This window comes from Coffea arabica, chromosome 11c (assembly GCF_036785885.1).
Source record: "Coffea arabica cultivar ET-39 chromosome 11c, Coffea Arabica ET-39 HiFi, whole genome shotgun sequence".
Classification (NCBI taxonomy): domain Eukaryota; kingdom Viridiplantae; phylum Streptophyta; class Magnoliopsida; order Gentianales; family Rubiaceae; genus Coffea; species Coffea arabica.
Window position 1 is genome coordinate 41,458,240 of NC_092330.1, and position 17,276 is coordinate 41,475,515.

Below are 17,276 nucleotides of genomic sequence, written 5' to 3' on the forward strand. Positions count from 1 at the left end.
TGGCTAGCAAGATGAGAACATGGGATTGAGACATAGTGGTTTGGGAATTTGCATGGGACGAATTTGGCACTAGATCAAACATACTTGCAAAAGCCAATACCATGATGGCCATTGAAGCACTAACAAGGAATAGCAGTTGCGTTTTGGCTTGCAGGGATTAAACAGCCGTTGAAGTTAGGCAGAATCCAAGAACTAAAACTGACCAGATAGACCATCCGCTAGCTGCAGAGGATGGATATTTGAATGCAAAAGTTCCTCTGCTTTGCTGATTAGAAATATTTGTTGTCGGAAAGGGATCAACAAATTCAATCACTTACTGTTAAAGATACACGTTTCATCTCATGGGGCTTGTGTAAACCTGGAAAGTTGATGAAGAGGAATTGTGGATCACTAGAATTTGAGAACGTCGTCAATGGTTATCAGTTAACTAATCATAAATCCAACACGAAAATTCTGGGTTGTTTATGGGTTTCTATCGTAAAATGAATTTTTTTTTTTGTTGCTGTTTATTTGTCACAATAAATAATATAGTAATGTTACGTTCTATAGAAAGTTGTAAAAGATTTTTCCTCCATGTAGGCGAAGATGAATAATAAGTACCTCTATAAAATCAAAAGCAAAAGCTGCTTGTTTTAAACCAATGTGGCTTTTTATGAACATGCATCATACGCGTTCTCATGATTCAAATTATCAAACAAAAAAGGTTGGTTAATAAAAATATGCATTCGAATTGGGTATTTGTTATCTCTGTTACGTATTAGTCTTGATTATCTTCTGTCATTAATCCAGATTCATGAAAATGAATTATAAAATTCTTTTATTAAAAAAATAAATACATTCATCTATAGTAGTAGAGCATTTTTTTTTTCATCTTTTCATTGTTTTCACCTCATTTATTAAAAAACTAAAGACATTCATCTATAGGGAGGTCTACATGCCAAAAAAAAAAGCTTGCCAAAAGCATCTGCTAGGGTGTGTGCATCGAATTCGAATTCGGTAATTCGGAAGTTTGAATTCGGAATTTTTCGAAATTTTGGTACCTGGTAATTCGACCGAATTCGATTTCGAATTCACCAATTCCGAATTCGAATTCGTACCGAATTCAATTCGGAATTCGGTAAATTCCGATTTCACCGATTTCACCGAATTCAGAAAAATTTATATATTATTATATAATATAAAATTTATAATAATATATAATATTATATAAATTTTATATTATATTATATTATATTATATAAATTTTATAAATTTTATATTATATTATATAGTATTAATTATATATTACATGTAAAAAAATATATTTATATATTAAAAACGAATTTGAAATCGAAATCGGAATTCGAATTCCGATTTCGAATTGTGAATTCGAAATCGGAAATTCCGATTTGAAAAACTCCATTACCGAATTCGAACCAAATTCGAAATATATGAATTCGGAAAATCCGAATTCGATTCCGATTTCCGATTTCGAAAATTCCGAATTCAATTCGAATTCGGTCGGTAAATCGGAATTTTTTGATTTTGCACACCCCTAGCATCTGCGATAGTTTTAAGGGGAGACTTATTAATAAATGGAGTGTACCTAAACACTAGATTGCTAAGCCAGGCTCTTAAAACCAGTTTGGTTCCTCCCCCGAAAAAGTGCGCCAAACCGACACTAAAATGTTTCCAGTTGCCAAATTCCACTAGCGCTAGCGTTGAATAGTCTGAAAAGTTCGATGGTGTATCGATTCTAGACCCTGTTTCTCCCTTCCTTGGTAGGGAGCGCCAAGTATCTGTCCTTCTATAGTCGGACCGAGTACAGATAGGGATGCTGGCCTTTGCTGATAGACTACAGCCTGTACCAATCCCTCATCAATGATCCCACCTGTTGCTCTGTTAGTTATCGGGAATAAGGAAGTCCTTTTCTCCGTTACGATATCGAATAGCAGCCTGCTCCATTTTCCACTCCTCTCTCCTTTTGATTCCGTATAAATAGGATTCCCTATGGTTGATAATACTTCCTCGCTCTTCATTTCCCTCATTCCGCGTCCCGCGGCTTAACTAGAAAAAAAAAAAGAAGATCTTTTGTCTCTTTCATACTCGCCCAGATCTCTTCCTCTTTCTAGCCATCTCTCACCAACCCAATCAAAGGTCGGTTTCATACTAGTACTATGATCTTGATCGTGAAAATTTTTTTTTTGGGGGCTTCTTATTCACTTTACTGATATGTTTATTGGATGTTATGCAAATTTGTTCCTCAAAAATTTTGACTTTCATTTCATGCAATCTGATTTATAAGGCATTCCTTTTCGTCAATAATGCAGGTATTTCCCCCCCTTTCTTCATCCGAGTGACCATCTAATTGTCACGTAAAGGGTTGATAAGGTTTTTCCTTAATCCTCCTTTCCTATCTAATCTTTTCTCTTAAGTTCTTGATTTTGATATTACTTGGTGGTTGATTATATTCTGGGTTGTTTGCAGCATTGGTATTCATTTGTGTTATCTTACTGAATTTGTACTTTTCATGGTAAAACAGGGTAAATTGGTAAACTCTTGGAGCTTTTTGGCTGGTAATTGAGGCGATTAATAGATTAATTGTTGTTAAATTTTGGGTTTTCGGGAAAAGATCTATCTTTTCGTGTTTTGTGCACAGTTTGTTCTTTACATGTTAGACTAATGTCAACCATAGATTGGTGAACTTTTTGGCATGGCGATTAAGGTTATAAGGCTATTTCAAAATTGTCAAATTTTTTGTTAGTTGCCTAAATTTGCAACTCTTCATGGCCTCCTCTGTTAGTATAACTGAAACAATGTGGTTAGGAGATGATAGAATTGAAGGTGGGTATGGTCTAATATGTTAATTGTATGAAGATTTTATGCTTCTCCTTCAAAGCGCTGATGCGTGTTCATACCACCACTATCTGAGCAGCGATATTGCTGCTAATTAAGGTAAACCTATAATCTGTTGATTGAGTTGAATAATTCTATATAGTTTCCATCTAGAAGTAGTTGTTCTTGGGCTGCCTTTGGAACGAAATTGCATGCTGTGGACCATATATTCATGGTTGACTGGTTGGATAATTTTTGTGAACTTCCTACCATTATTTCCCTTACTTGGAAAGGAATGGTAAAAAATTCCTTGTGTACTGTAAATTTGGGTGATGAAGTTGAGCTGGTCATATTATTCAATGAAATGCGATGAATGGCAAATTGATTTTACCAGTATGTAGATTTACATGTTGTATTTTAACATGATCTTTTTCTTTTTGCTTCTAAATTGTGATTGATCAACAATCTGGATCCTGATCTGGCTTTTGCCTTTTATCTTTCCTTTTCACACACATTTAATGGAATTGGTTTACAAGACAAGGCTTCTTTGAAGCTTCTTTTCCTATAACACCAGCAAGAACCGTTAACTCTATTTAAACAATATACTCAATATTATCTTTGTGAGTTATTTTAAAGTGACTAATATCAACTTTTCATGTGAAGCATATTTTTACTTTTGGATAATTTTGTGATATGGCTCTCTTCGGTTTAAAACTTTTTTCCCCTATGGCATAAATTTTTCTATTTCCTTCTTCTTTTTTTTGTTTTTGTTTTTGTTTTTGTTTGGAATGGGGGGAAGACGCTGGAAATAATGTCTTTATCAACTTTTTGCCCTTTTCAAAGGTTTGGCTATATTATGTCTTTTAATGCAGTATTCTTTCCTGAAACAACTAACATTAGTGTGTGTGTGTGTGTGTGTTTGTATACATATTCATACATACACACACATATAATCCTTAATTTTGCCACAGGATGAAAGTCAATCTTTTTTGTGAACTTAAAAAGTTTTGGGCGGACCTACACTGTGCCTTGCAAAGTTAGGCTGTCCTACATTTTTAGTATGGTACTAGATTAGTCTACAGATGCTTTTGAATTGTCTGAAGTGCGTCAGGAACTATTTTAAGTTGTACCATGGTCCTTCTTTGTCCAGTTCAATTTCCTGTGTACTAAGTGTTTTGTTATCTTTTGATCGGGATCCTTTCTAGCTCTTTCTAATTCATGAACATGTTTGTTTTAGGTATTTGGAGAATCAAAGAAGATGGTGAAAATTTGCTGCATTGGAGCCGGCTATGTCGGAGGGCCCACAATGGCTGTGATTGCTCTCAAGTGCCCGTCAATTGAAGTTGCTGTGGTTGACATCTCTCAACCAAGAATCAGTGCTTGGAATAGTGACCATCTCCCAATTTATGAGCCAGGTCTCGATGATGTGGTGAAGCAGTGCAGAGGGAAAAACCTCTTCTTTAGTAATGACGTGGAGAAACATGTTGCTGAGGCTGATATTGTCTTTGTCTCAGTTAACACCCCAACCAAGAGTCAAGGTCTTGGAGCTGGAAAAGCTGCCGATCTCACCTACTGGGAAAGTGCTGCTCGTATGATTGCTGATGTGTCAAAGTCAGCAAAGATTGTGGTTGAGAAATCAACTGTTCCTGTCAAAACTGCTGAGGCCATAGAAAAGATTTTGACTCATAACAGTAAAGGAATTAACTTCCAGATCCTTTCCAACCCCGAATTTCTTGCTGAGGGAACTGCAATACAAGACCTTTTTAATCCTGACCGAGTCCTCATTGGAGGTCGAGAGACCCCAGAAGGGCTTAAGGCTGTTCAAACACTGAAAGAAGTTTATGCACATTGGGTCCCTGAAGAACGGATTATTTGTTCAAATCTGTGGTCTGCAGAGCTGTCCAAGCTTGCAGCTAATGCTTTCCTGGCACAGAGAATTTCTTCAGTTAATGCCATGTCCGCTCTGTGTGAGGCAACTGGTGCAGACGTCAGCCAAGTATCACATGCTGTTGGAAAGGATACAAGAATTGGTCCCAAGTTTCTCAATGCCAGTGTGGGATTTGGTGGTTCTTGCTTCCAGAAGGATATTTTGAACCTGGTGTATATTTGTGAGTGCAATGGTCTTCCTGAGGTGGCCAATTACTGGAAGCACGTAATTAAGATCAATGACTATCAGAAGGCCCGATTTGTCAACAGGATAGTTTCGTCGATGTTCAATACTGTTTCAGGAAAGAAGATTGGAATTTTAGGTTTTGCTTTTAAAAAAGATACAGGAGATACTCGGGAGACGCCTGCAATTGATGTCTGTAGAGGCCTATTGGTGGACAAGGCTCAACTGAGCATTTATGATCCTCAAGTATCTCAAGATCAGATGCAGAAGGATCTTACGATGGTGAAGTTTGATTGGGAGCATCCTGTCCTGCTTAAACCTGCCAGTCCTACTGCTCTCAAACAAGTTTCCTTTGCTTGGGATGCATATGAAGCATCCAAAGATGCTCATGGAATTTGCTTTCTAACTGAGTGGGATGAGTTCAAAACACTTGATTTCCAGAAGATATACGATAACATGCAGAAACCTGCCTTTGTATTTGATGGTCGGAATGTTGTAAATCCAGATAAGCTGCGACAAATTGGATTCATTGTTTACTCCATTGGCAAGCCATTGGACCAATGGCTAAAAGATATGCCTGCTGTACTGTAAAAGGTATCTCTTTTGGAGTATCCTTTGATTGGTGTTACTTCCTGCAGCGATTTACGAGGATATGATGGCATAGAAGTATGTTGGTAGCGGTAGCGTGTTTAGTCTTTTTGATATATCTAAAATCAAAAATAGAGGCCTGAAGCTTCTTTTCTGTTGCTCCTTTTTGGCGAATAACTATTTAGACTTCATAGGGTGCCTTTCTTGTAATGAGGTCTTTTAACATATGTCGAGATTGGAAATTTAGAAGGTTCTCTTCTTCTTATTAGCTACCAAGTATGAATCAAAACGCTACCCAGGTTATTGACATTTTTCTAGTAGAGTTATGGTGTTCGTTGATGAAGAATTTGTTTTATGTTTCGTTTATCAGACGGGACGGTTGCAGCGAATGCAGCCACATTAATATGTCATATGCACAAATGAATCACTGAGTTCTGTATATTGGGACTTGTCTGTTCTTGCTTAGAGTAAATATGTTGGAGGGTTGTACAAGGTGTATAATTGCTTCCTGATTCCCGATATACATTGGAAAAGATAAAACATGGAATTCTACTCTAGCCAACTTCTGCAGTTTTGGCAGTCAGCAACTTACCGTGCAATGAGTTGCAGAAAATTCAGGTTGAATAATTATCATATACTTGTATTTCTTGAAGTTGAGGTGAAGATAAAAACTCTGAACTTTTGCAGAAATAGAGTTAAAACTTCCCCAAGCTACATAATAGATACTTAATCCCGCCTGCGTAGGAAGGCTTTCAGCCTTTAAAGCTCCCTGGACCAACCATGATGGCTATCCGGCTTCTTCAGGTGCTGGTGTATATTAGGTGTAGGTTTGGACCGCATTAAAATTTTGGTTGGAGTGATTACACTACCCCTTCAGATATGTATGCATATCAAACCCAAACGAGCTAGTATATAACCAGAGAACAACGAATAATGTTGTCCTATTGGAATTGGTTTATAAATTGGTTTAAAGAAATTTATAGATTGAAAATTTTTTTATAATGACACTCAAACTACGAGGACATTCATCATGTCTCACACAACATTCCGTAGATAGTTAATGACTATACAAATCCTTTTTAATCATGTGGCCACGGGGAAAACTAATTCCTTTTGTCAGTAAACTATAGACTATTATGACCTCTTAATGTATCTCCTAAACGCCTCCAAACAAAGCTTGTCACTTTTGTCAGTAACTAAATATACAAAGAAGTCAGAAAACTAATGCTAATCGTGTGCTTATATGAAAGAGGGATGTGAATGGTTACTTTACCGTCGCAACCATTCTTGAAGGTAGATGGCCAAAATTAGCCCATAGTTTAGCGGACTCACAAATTGGTTTTGTCCTATTTAGATTAGTTTGTGTAATTCTTATTACATCCAGTGTAAACTCGTACAATTTTGATGTAAAATGTCAACTTAGTTGTACAAGTTCACAAGTTTATATCCAAATTATACCATAAGTTATACGAATTACATCAATCGATTCGAATTAGACAGAATTCAATTTGTGAGACGCTGATTAATTATTTTCTGAAAAAATATCAGAATGTGTTCTTCCATCCTCTTTTAAATGTTGTAGACTGTTTTTATCACACGCTGATGAATTTCACTAGTACAATTGTCTACTCTTTTAGCTATTATTACTACTCTTTTAGTGGTAATTTTTTTACTTGTGAAATTTACTCGGTTCTAACACGTGTTTAAAAGCAAAGTAATCATATACTTACTAAAGATTCCAAACACGTGTGCACGGGGTCAATCCCCAGTATGACCCACGTGCTAATTTCACGAACCCGGGTCTCACTATCCGGATCCGTCGTCATCTACAAAAGCACAAAAGCCACCGTACCTCTTTTGCCCTCAGCTTTCGATCCCCCCGTCGCGACCTCTCTCAGATCGATTCCAATTTTGTTAAAATTCTTGTTCTTAATCCTCGAATTAAATCTTCTCTTCGATCAAATCGTTTCATCCTCTATCGATTGACCTCTTCTTTTGTTCCCTTCATCAGAATTTTCACAAACCCTAATTTTACGATTTCAATTTTTCGATCTGCTTCATCGAACCCCTAATTCAGTCGTTCAATCGGGTTTTTGGCATCGATTTGTGATTTCTTTTGATTCCCCCATATTAAAAGACGCTAGGATTTAAAAAATTTTCCCCTCGGGTTAGGAGCTAGGGTTTCAGCTCATCTTTGGTTCTGAAACTTCGTTGGATCTGTAAATTTGTTTAGGGTTTCGGTAAGTTCTTGGTTGAATTATATTTTTGGCCTTATTTGATGCTAATTTCGTGGATTTTTTTGTTAGAATTGTGAAGCTAGGGTTAGGGTTTCGCGAAAATTCTGAGGGTAATATAATTGATGGAATTTTATTGGGAATAAATTGTGGTTTCTTTGACAATAAGTGTCCTTACGTGTTAGGCCAAGCAAGCATGAATTGAAGGCTCATTTCAAATGGCTTTGCAAAAACTCCACCTCCTCCTCCCCCGCCCCCCACCCCCCCCCCCCCCCCCCCCCCCCCCCCCCCCCCCCAAAATGGAGGAAAAGGAGGAAAATGAAACAAATAAGACGATGTAACGTAAACTTTTCTTTTTGGGTAGTATATACGAAAACGGGGTAAGTTAAAAAAGCTAGAGGTACAAAACTTTCTTTGTTTCTGTAGATTTATTTTGTTCTTTTTATGTCTAGTATTGCATGTTTTGTTCTGCATTCTGTACTTCATCATTTATTTAGGTGTTATGTGGTTGCACATCTTTTGATAGGTTTAGAATACAGGTGCCAAGTGGTATCAATTGTCAACTGGTGATTGGATGCTTAATTCGGGGATGTGAAGTAGTATGACTTGAAAAGAAAGCCTGAATAAAGAAGCTATTTAAATTGAAATTGGAATAGCATTTATGGGACTATAATTGGGTTCGTCTGATGTCAGACTGTAGTAAAACTGTGGTTTTGCTTTTTAACTGAGAAACATGCTTGACGTGCTGTAGCATAACTTAAACAGGTGGCTTAGATATGGTTGATATTTCTATTTGCAACTGGTGGGTAGTCTGATATATTTTAGATGTGTATCAAGATATACAAAGATTGTGTGCATGTGAAATGAGATGCCTTTTGGGTATACTGTTGTCATTCAAGAGATTTTTGTATGGTGTCAATTATTTTTTAAAATGGCCATATAGAACAGAAACATCCGTATCCAATCCCATGATGATGTCAAACTAGTTGGGCAACTATCCAGCTGGTTAGTTATTTCCCATGATGTCTCAGAAACATCCATAGCCAATCCCGTGATGACGTCCAACTAGTTGGGAAACTATCCAGCTGGATAGTTATTTCACATGATGTCATGTTCCTAGTGGTATTACAACATTTTTGCACCTGAAGAGGTCATTGTTGGAGAAGAAACTTAAATTGAAAATGGCCAAGTCATACTGCTATGGGCGTAGTTACTATAAATTCATGTTTGCTTCATTTATTATTATTATTTTTTTGACTTCATATTGACTGATTGACTTAATATGTTCTCTCTCTTGTTGTTTATCCTGCAGAATCATGGGAGTTAAACGACCTTTTGATGAGGAAGATTTTCAGGTTTCTTCTGTAAAGCAAGCAAAACAACTTGAATTTGACAATAAGCAGACCTCATTTTCCAAAGCCTTTTCTTCTGATGACGTCTCTCAGAATAGTGGTAGTCGAGGTAAGATAAGAAAGCCTTTCTTTTTTTTTTTTTGATGAAATTGCAACTTCACAAAGCAAATATCAATGATTCAGCATTTTTACTCATTACACGTACAAGAAACTTTGAGGTGTTCTTTGGGAGCTTGCTGAATATTCATTTTACCTGTGTGAAAGATACTTAGTTTTTAGGGCATCCCTGTTAGTTGCCTTGTAGGGATCAGACTGTAGCATTATGAATGTCTTGTGTAGCTCTGGAAGAGTCATTTGTTCAGCCTGATAGAATTTAACAAGATACTCTTGTGTGCATAATGATTAATTTCTGACATTACTTGTGATATTGGTGAAGCAGCAGGTGACTTTGATAAATGTCAATTGTTCAAGGAGCTTGGAAATGAGGATTCACGTTCTGCCTCAAGTTCAGCTGAGAAAGAGTTGGAGACTAGTGCACCCTTATCATGGGTGACCAGTAGCAGCGGTGAGGAAGATGCTGGATCTGGAGAACCATTTTACGTGTCCCTCTTTCCTGAATACTTTGAGTTCAACTTTCCTAGACGAACAGTTGTTCATCTTGAAGATTCCTATTCATCTTTGATGAATTCTTCTCCTAGGAAGCAAATTCCTATTGGACCTAATCATCAAGCTGAAATCCCACCATGGGACCCACAAGCTGTCGAGACTGACCCTTTGACTCCCAATAATTGTGTTCGTGATGACAATGAGGAAGCAGTTGGAACTTGTATCATTTCAGCATCTTTATCTAGCTATGCATCACGTGATGAAGTTAAAATTGGCCAAGGAAGAAAAGATTGTGTCTGCTTGGATCGAGGTTCTGTGAGATGCGTGCGACAGCATATCAAGGAAGCGCGAGAGAAATTAAGAGAAGTTATTGGTGATGAAAAGTTTTTGGAGTTGGGGTTCTATGATATGGGAGAGGAGGTGGCAGCTAAGTGGACTGAAGAAGAAGAACGTGTCTTTCATGAAGTTGTTTACTACAATCCTGTGTCATTAGGTAAGAATTTTTGGAAGCAGCTAGCAGTGGCATTTCCTTCCAGAACAAGTCGGGATCTTGTTAGCTTCTACTTCAACGTCTTTATGCTCAGGAGGCGGGCTGTTCAAAACAGATCTAATCTGTTGGAGATTGACAGTGATGATGATGAGTCACAAGGGAATGATGGGGGTTTCTTCAGAGTTGTAGGAGAGGACGAAGATTCTGTTGTGGAGTCGCTTGGGGATCAAGATGTTCAGGAAGGATCTGAAGATGATATCCCCTCTGATGATGAAGATGATGCAGGTGATGGTGATGATGATGATGATGATGACAGTGATGATGGCAACGGTGACGGTGAAGTTGGTAGGGACGGTGGTGTGGGAGCTGAGAGGGGGGTTGCTATTGGAATGGGTGATCTGAGAGGTCAAATTCTGAAGCCTCAGATTGACATATTACACAATGACTTCAGATCTGATCATCTGCCTGGCATGTTTCATCTAAGGGACGCGAGGGAAAATCACAATTTTCAAGAGGATTGCAGTACCTCTTCTGAAAGTCAGGTTTACATGGGGGCCTCTTGTGATTCATTTGGTCTACGGTGTGATACAAGAGAAAGCAGACTGAAGGAGGATTTTACTGGATGCCTGGCTGGAGAGAGCAATGGATCAACTGATGATTTGGACTCTGGATTTTTATTGGAATCTGGTGATACAAAGGTTTGGGATGACTCCTGTTCTACAGTTTTGGCTAAAGGTTTTGATCTTTTGCCGACTTGCAACATAATTGAAGAGATTTTTGGACCATGTACTTCCAAGAGCAACTGAATGAAGAGATGATGGTTCAAGCCTTTGAAGACCTCATCCGTAGCTGTTTCTCTAACATGTTCAGTGCCAGCCTGCTGAATATTGAGTAATGATTTTTCCTTCAGCAAGGGAAGGGACCTGAATCCAATTTTCCATTTGTAAATACCTTCTGTTCATTAGAGTTGGGCGTCTCTGCCGATAAGTGGCATCATGTCTCTGGGCGCCAGCCGTAAATCCCTTGGCACCAAAATTTTTGCTGTGTCTGATAGGAATGTTTGTTCTGAATGATGTGGCGCAAAAGCCTTTGGACTCGTGGGAAAGCTTTAATTTATGTTGTAGGCCGTAGCCGTTCTTTGTTTAATTTCATGTCATATTCCCCTGATTAGTTAATTTCTGTAGCCTGCAGATCAGCAGTTAAGTTTTGAGCTGATCTCCAAATTTTGGTCAGGGTCTAATAATGCCTGATCCACATTGTATTTGAGGCATAGAGAGCTCTATTTGAGCACTGTGTTTGGGTCCATAAAAAACCCTCTCCAATTCCAGTCCCGAGTTTTCCAGTCCCCGAATCAAAAGTGCATATTGTGGCTTTGTACCATTGAATGAATGAAGAATGTCCATGTAGTATACAGTAAGGGCTAAAATTCAACCCCAAAAATAAGAGAAATGAGAAACTGGTAGTGGATCGGTAGTCCTCGGCTGGAGATTGTGTTTGGGAGCAGCAAGAAGAGTAGGGGCAACTTCATTATCGAACTTTTTAGGCCCGTTATGTGGACGGTAATTCCAAGCCAATCAAATGGGTACGGAAACTTGTGGCAATTTGGCTGCCTCATTAATTTGGAAGGAAAGAAATTAATCTGAATTCTGACACGACCTCGTATTCGTCGTAGGGTAGGGTAGGCTACTGCTTAATTTCGGCCCAATTAGAATTAGTTAGCCAGCAGCTTCGCTTGAGATCTGTCAGAGAATGAACGAACCTTTAAGAACATGGAATGGAAGTCGCATCCTTGTCGATGAGAAAGCAAACGTGTCAATTATTATATTATATTCAATCAAATAAAAGAATAAAAGGCGTAAAGTTTATAACCTCTGTACATTAATGTAGGGATAATATCAGAAACCTCCCTGAGGTTTCTCTTAATATCACTTGGCACCTCCTAAGGTTTCAAAAATATCACTTATCTCCCTTACTTTTGTTATTTGTGTAACAAAAATTTTAAAAATCCTAAACAACCCTTTCACTTGCTGAATAAAAATATTCCTAAATCACTTTGTTCACTTCAAGAGAACCATCACTTCAAAAACAATTTCTTATAGTACTACCACATCACAATACTATACTCCATAAAAAATATAAATTTGAAAAATAAAAAAATATTTGAAGAGACATACACTTGCATCAACTTAATTCTATATGTTTAAAATCGATTTCTTATGAATTTTTTATTTTTTTAACAACTTCTCAACCCTTTTTTAAACTTTAAACTGTACCAATCATTATAAAAATCAACTCAAAACATGCAAATAAATCATACTTCACTTTATCAAAATCACAAAAAGTAAAAGGCAAACGAAATTTAATTTATTATAATTTACAAATAAAATATTGCATTGTTGATCTTGATCCCTATCTTTTGATGTTTACAAAATAAGTGGATGATACTAATATTTCTTCAAGATATATTTTCAGTTATGAAGTTATTTGATTCCATGAACAAGTGCAATTGGAAGAAGACAAAGTATGCTGAAGCTGTCGGACGCTCAAAAAGACTGCATCGGACGTCCGACAACCATTGAGTATCTTCGGACGCATAAAACCAGCTTATCGGACGTCCTAAGGAATTGAAGAAAAATTTCCAGTTTTACATCATACCTTCGGACGCAGAAAACCAGCCTATCGGACGTCCGAAAGAATTGAAGAAAATCTCTGAAACTCACTGCCTGCTGTCGGACGCATAAAACAGGACTATCGGACGTCCGACACTCCAACGGCTAGTTGACTCTTCAGCTACTTTCTGGAAGCTTTAATGAGGCTCTTTCTTGGTCCTATATAAATAGTGGTTGGTCAGATATTTCAAACAACTTTGGCACACTGAAGATACAAAAGATCTAGAGAGATTTTAGTGAGAAAATACTCCAAAAAGAATATTTGTAGTCTTAGTGGTGTGAGGTTCATTGTAAGCTTTTCATTTGTGAGTGAATCTTTCATGAGTGTAGCTCTGTGAGGGTTATCCTGAGGGATAGTAAAATGTCCTGGCTTGACCGAGTGCTGCTTGGGGCAAGGAGGAGGTGAACCTTCCTTTGTACACAAGAGTGATTGTAATTCATCAACTTGAAATAGCTTGTTTCAATTAATCTACAAGCTCAAGAGGAGTTGGGTAGTTAATTGGTTTGCAATCCTTTCCTTTTTATTTACTTATTGTTTCGTTTATGATCTTTGCATTGGTTGTTTTGGGCCTTAACAATTGGTATCAGAGCTTGGTCTCCTAGAGATTAAGCTCAATCGGCTTTGGAGTAAAGATGACAACCAATAATGCTATGTTTTTTGAAGGACATTCTGTTATTAGACCACCTGTGTTTAATGGGTCAAATTATATGAGTTGGAAAGAAAGAATGATTATTTTTTTGCAATGTATTGATATCGAATTGTGATTTATTATTAGTGAATGTCCATATGATGCCTCTCTTATAGATGAAAATACTCATGCATCTAAACCGAAAACAAGAAGTGAACTGACTGCTGTGGATAGAGCTCATCTCACCTTAAATGCAAAAGCCATGAATGTGTTATATTGTGCATTAGATTCAAATGAATCTATTAGAGTCAAGGGTTGCAAGTCAGCTAAAGAAATTTGGGACAAACTGAAAGAAATTCATGAAGGTAGTGAGAATGTTAGAGAACAAAAGAAGTCCATTCTAGTTACAAAGTATGAATCTTTCAAGATGGAATCTCATGAAAATGTTGATCAAATGTATTGTAGATTCAATGATTTCATTAAAGATTTAGAGGTGTTGGAAAAAGAATATTCTCTTGGTGAGAAAAATAGAAAAATCCTGAATGCCTTGTCCAATGATTGAAAAAATAAAGTGACTGCTATTGAGGAGGCTAGAGATTTGAATACTATGTCTATTGAATCTCTTATTAATTCTCTTACCTTTTATGAGTTGAAACTTAAGACTAAGGTGCAGGAAGAAGAGGATGCAAAAATGCGAAAGAATATTGCTCTAAAAGCCTCACAAGATGAAGATGATTCTGCCTCCCTAGATGAAGAAGATGTGGAAGGTGATGACAATGATATCGCTGTCATCACAAGAAGTTTCAAACGAATACTCAACAAGAGGAGATTCAGAAACGGTGGACCTAGCAATTCATTCCCAAATCAGTTCAACAACTCGAGAAACAAAGGGAAGCTAGAGTTCAACAAAAAATAAACTGATTAGTGCTTTGAATGCGGCCAACCTGGACACTATGCAAGTGACTGTCCAGTGATGAAGAAGAAAGAAGGAAGAAAATCAAGAATAAACAAATTTCAATTCACATGGAATGAATGCAATTCCGATGGTGAAATTGAAGAGGAAGATCAATCTGCTCAATTGGCTTTCATGGCCATTAGAGATGATGAGGTAACATCGTCTAACTCTCAATCTGATTGTGATGATGAAACTGAAGATGATCTTGAACATTTCATTATAAAATTGCATGATAGTTTGAAAGAATCTTATGCTAGAAACAAGGAGTTAAAACAGAAAATTAGTTTTTAGTTTCGAAATAATGCAAATTTTTTTCAACAAAACAAAAAGTTGATTGCTGAAAATGATTACTTCAAAAAGAGTGAGACTGCTTTACATTTTGAGTTTGATAGAAAAGCAAAGCTTTGTGTTTTGTTCAAAAAGGAACAAGGTGATTTGAAAAGAAGAATGGATGGTGTAAATGAGTTGTTTAAATACAAGAAAGAAGTCTGTTTTCAAAAAAATAAGTTGAATTCTAATTCAAATGAGTTTGCTATCCATAGGAGAAGACAAGTAAGATTTATTAAACCTATTCATGTAAATAACTCTTTGGTTATGTGTAATTTTTGTTGTCAAAAAGGTCACATGAATAGTGATTGTTATGTGAGAAAGAATATGAGAAGAGGCATGAAATGCATGTGGATAGTTAGACATGATGCTAATTTTAACAAGTAGGAGGTTTTTGTCTAATCATTGCAGTGATTCTTGTTCATAATATTTTTTTTTTGATACTTTGATCTGAGTTTTCGTTGATATCTTTGAATACTAGTGAATCTATATGATGTCAAAAAGAGAGATAAAACAATAATGCTGATCTCATGATGATTTGCTGTGATTGCTGTCATTTCTCTATTTTTTCTTGGAATATTGAATTCTCTGTTATTGTTACTGGATTATAGTAGTTGATTTTTACTCTTATGATGACAAAAAGGGGGAGAAATGGATGCAATGTGTAAGGGGGAGTTATTCTGAAATTATGAGTTTGGCTCTTAAAAGTTTTGGTTGCAATGATTGAGGGGGAGCTTATACTTATTTTTGTTTCTTTCCATCCATTGTTTTGTCATCATCAAAAAGGGGGAGATTGTTGATTTTGATCCCTATCTTTTGATGTTTACAAAACAAGTGGATGATACTAATATTTTTTCAAGATATATTTTCAGTTATGAAGTTATTTGATTCCATGAACAAGTGCAATTGGAAGAAGACAAAGTATGCTGAAGCTGTCGGACGCTCAAAAAGACTGCATCGGACGTCCGACAACCATTGAGTATCTTCGGACGCATAAAACCAGCTTATCGGACGTCCTAAGGAATTGAAGAAAAATTTCCAGTTTTACATCATACCTTCGGACGCAGAAAACCAGCCTATCGGACGTCCGAAAGAATTGAAGAAAATCTCTGAAACTCACTGCCTGCTGTCGGACGCATAAAACAGGACTATCGGACGTCCGACACTCCAACGGCTAGTTGACTCTTCAGCTACTTTCTATCCGTTGGAAGCTTTAATGAGGCTCTTTCTTGGTCCTATATAAATAGTGGTTGGTCAGATATTTCAAACAATTTTGGCACACTGAAGATACAAAAGATCTAGAGAGATTTTAGTGAGAAAATACTCCAAAAAGAATATTTGTAGTCTTAGTGGTGTGAGGTTCATTGTAAACTTTTCATTTGTGAGTGAATCTTTCATGAGTGTAGCTCTGTGAGGGTTGTCCTGAGGGATAGTAAAACGTCCTGACTTGACCGAGTGCTGCTTGGAGCAAGGAGGAGGTGAACCTTCCTTTGTACATAAGAGTGATTGTAATTCATCAATTTGAAGTAGGTTGTTTCAATTAATCTACAAGCTCAAGAGGAGTTGGGTAGTTAATTGGTTTGCAATCTTTTCCTTTTTATTTACTTATTGTTTCGTTTATGATCTTTGCATTGGTTGTTTTGGGCCTTACATGCATAGTCATCCAAAAAATATGAGTAAGAGAGAAAGATAGAGAAAATGAAAAAAGAAGAAGGTGACTTTTGTTTCCTTTTTTTTTCATTTTTGAGCTTCATTTATTTGATATGTTGTGAATTATGTGTCAAATGAGGGTTAATATAGTCTTTTTACAATTACTAGGGGAGGTTAGTGATATTTCTAAAATCTCAAGGGTGCCAAGTGATATTAAAAGAAATCTCAAGGGAGGTTTCTGATATTATCCCCATTAATATATATCTCAAATTTAAGTTCCATCCATTAATTGCAGAGGCGGAAAAAAATTCTTTTTTTTTTGAATTCACACCCACTCCATTGGAAATTCTTCCTTCACCCATCCTTTTTTTTTTCCAGTTTAAAATTTAACTCGATTTTATTTTATTTCCTTCTACCGTCAATACAAAAGGGGGCGAGTACCCAATTTCTGTATTAAACCAACTACTTCTACCAAAAAAACATTAAAACTCTACTTGGGTGTAGGTTAGGGGATCAAATCCCTTACCCTGCATTCTAATATTTAGATTTTCCCAAAAAATATTTCCCCAGTTGATACATAAGCATCCGTTCGGACCGGTAGTGGTTCACCGAAGTTCCTCTTGACCTGTTTAGGTTTCCCTCTCCCTAGTGTAAAATAGGAGTTCCTCTTGATCTGTTTAGGTTTCCCTCCCCCTAGCGTAAAGTAGGAATAGTTGTAATATAAAATATATCGTATCAACAAAAAAAATATATATATATTGACTGGGGTTATCTTTTAAGTTCTGTTCTGCTGCTCTTTTCCTGTTACTAGTCCTTCTTAGCATTGACTTCTACTATATATAATTTTCCAAA

General features: G+C 36.8%; 2 protein-coding genes across 5 annotated transcripts; both read left to right on the forward strand.

Annotated features, from left to right (window-relative positions):
* The first annotated feature begins 1,628 nt into the window (after positions 1–1,628).
* On the forward strand, positions 1,629–5,821 carry LOC113717153 (UDP-glucose 6-dehydrogenase 5). Of its 2 annotated transcripts, XM_027241822.2 has the most exons (3): positions 1,629–2,136; positions 2,310–2,370; positions 4,052–5,821. In XM_027241822.2, exon 3 carries the CDS (start codon positions 4,073–4,075, stop codon positions 5,513–5,515), a length of 1,443 nt encoding a protein of 480 aa, XP_027097623.1. In that variant the 5' UTR covers positions 1,629–2,136; positions 2,310–2,370; positions 4,052–4,072; the 3' UTR covers positions 5,516–5,821. The 2 variants fall into 2 exon arrangements, with proteins under 2 accessions (XP_027097623.1, XP_071926925.1); XM_072070824.1 differs by lacking the exon at positions 2,310–2,370.
* Positions 5,822–7,336: 1,515 nt separating this feature from the next.
* Positions 7,337–11,340, forward strand: LOC113717363 (uncharacterized). 3 transcript variants are annotated; one of them, XM_072070604.1, is made up of 3 exons: positions 7,337–7,752; positions 9,059–9,207; positions 9,535–11,340. In XM_072070604.1, the coding sequence occupies exons 2-3, from the start codon at positions 9,063–9,065 to the stop codon at positions 10,998–11,000; spliced, it is 1,611 nt and encodes a 536-aa protein (XP_071926705.1). In that variant the 5' UTR covers positions 7,337–7,752; positions 9,059–9,062; the 3' UTR covers positions 11,001–11,340. The 3 variants fall into 3 exon arrangements, with proteins under 3 accessions (XP_071926705.1, XP_071926706.1, XP_027097970.1); XM_072070605.1 differs by having other exon boundaries at positions 9,541–11,340; XM_027242169.2 differs by having other exon boundaries at positions 7,338–7,752; positions 9,538–11,340.
* The last annotated feature ends 5,936 nt before the right edge of the window (positions 11,341–17,276 follow it).

Bases quoted from the DNA above. Each gene is read 5' to 3' on its own strand.
- LOC113717153 (XM_027241822.2), top strand. From the start codon at position 4,073: ATGGTGAAAATTTGCTGCATTGGAGCCGGCTATGTCGGAGGGCCCACA.
- LOC113717363 (XM_072070604.1), top strand. From the start codon at position 9,063: ATGGGAGTTAAACGACCTTTTGATGAGGAAGATTTTCAGGTTTCTTCT. The intron at 9,208-9,534 runs GTAAGATAAGAA...ATATTGGTGAAG, and splicing joins TCAGAATAGTGGTAGTCGAG to CAGCAGGTGACTTTGATAAA.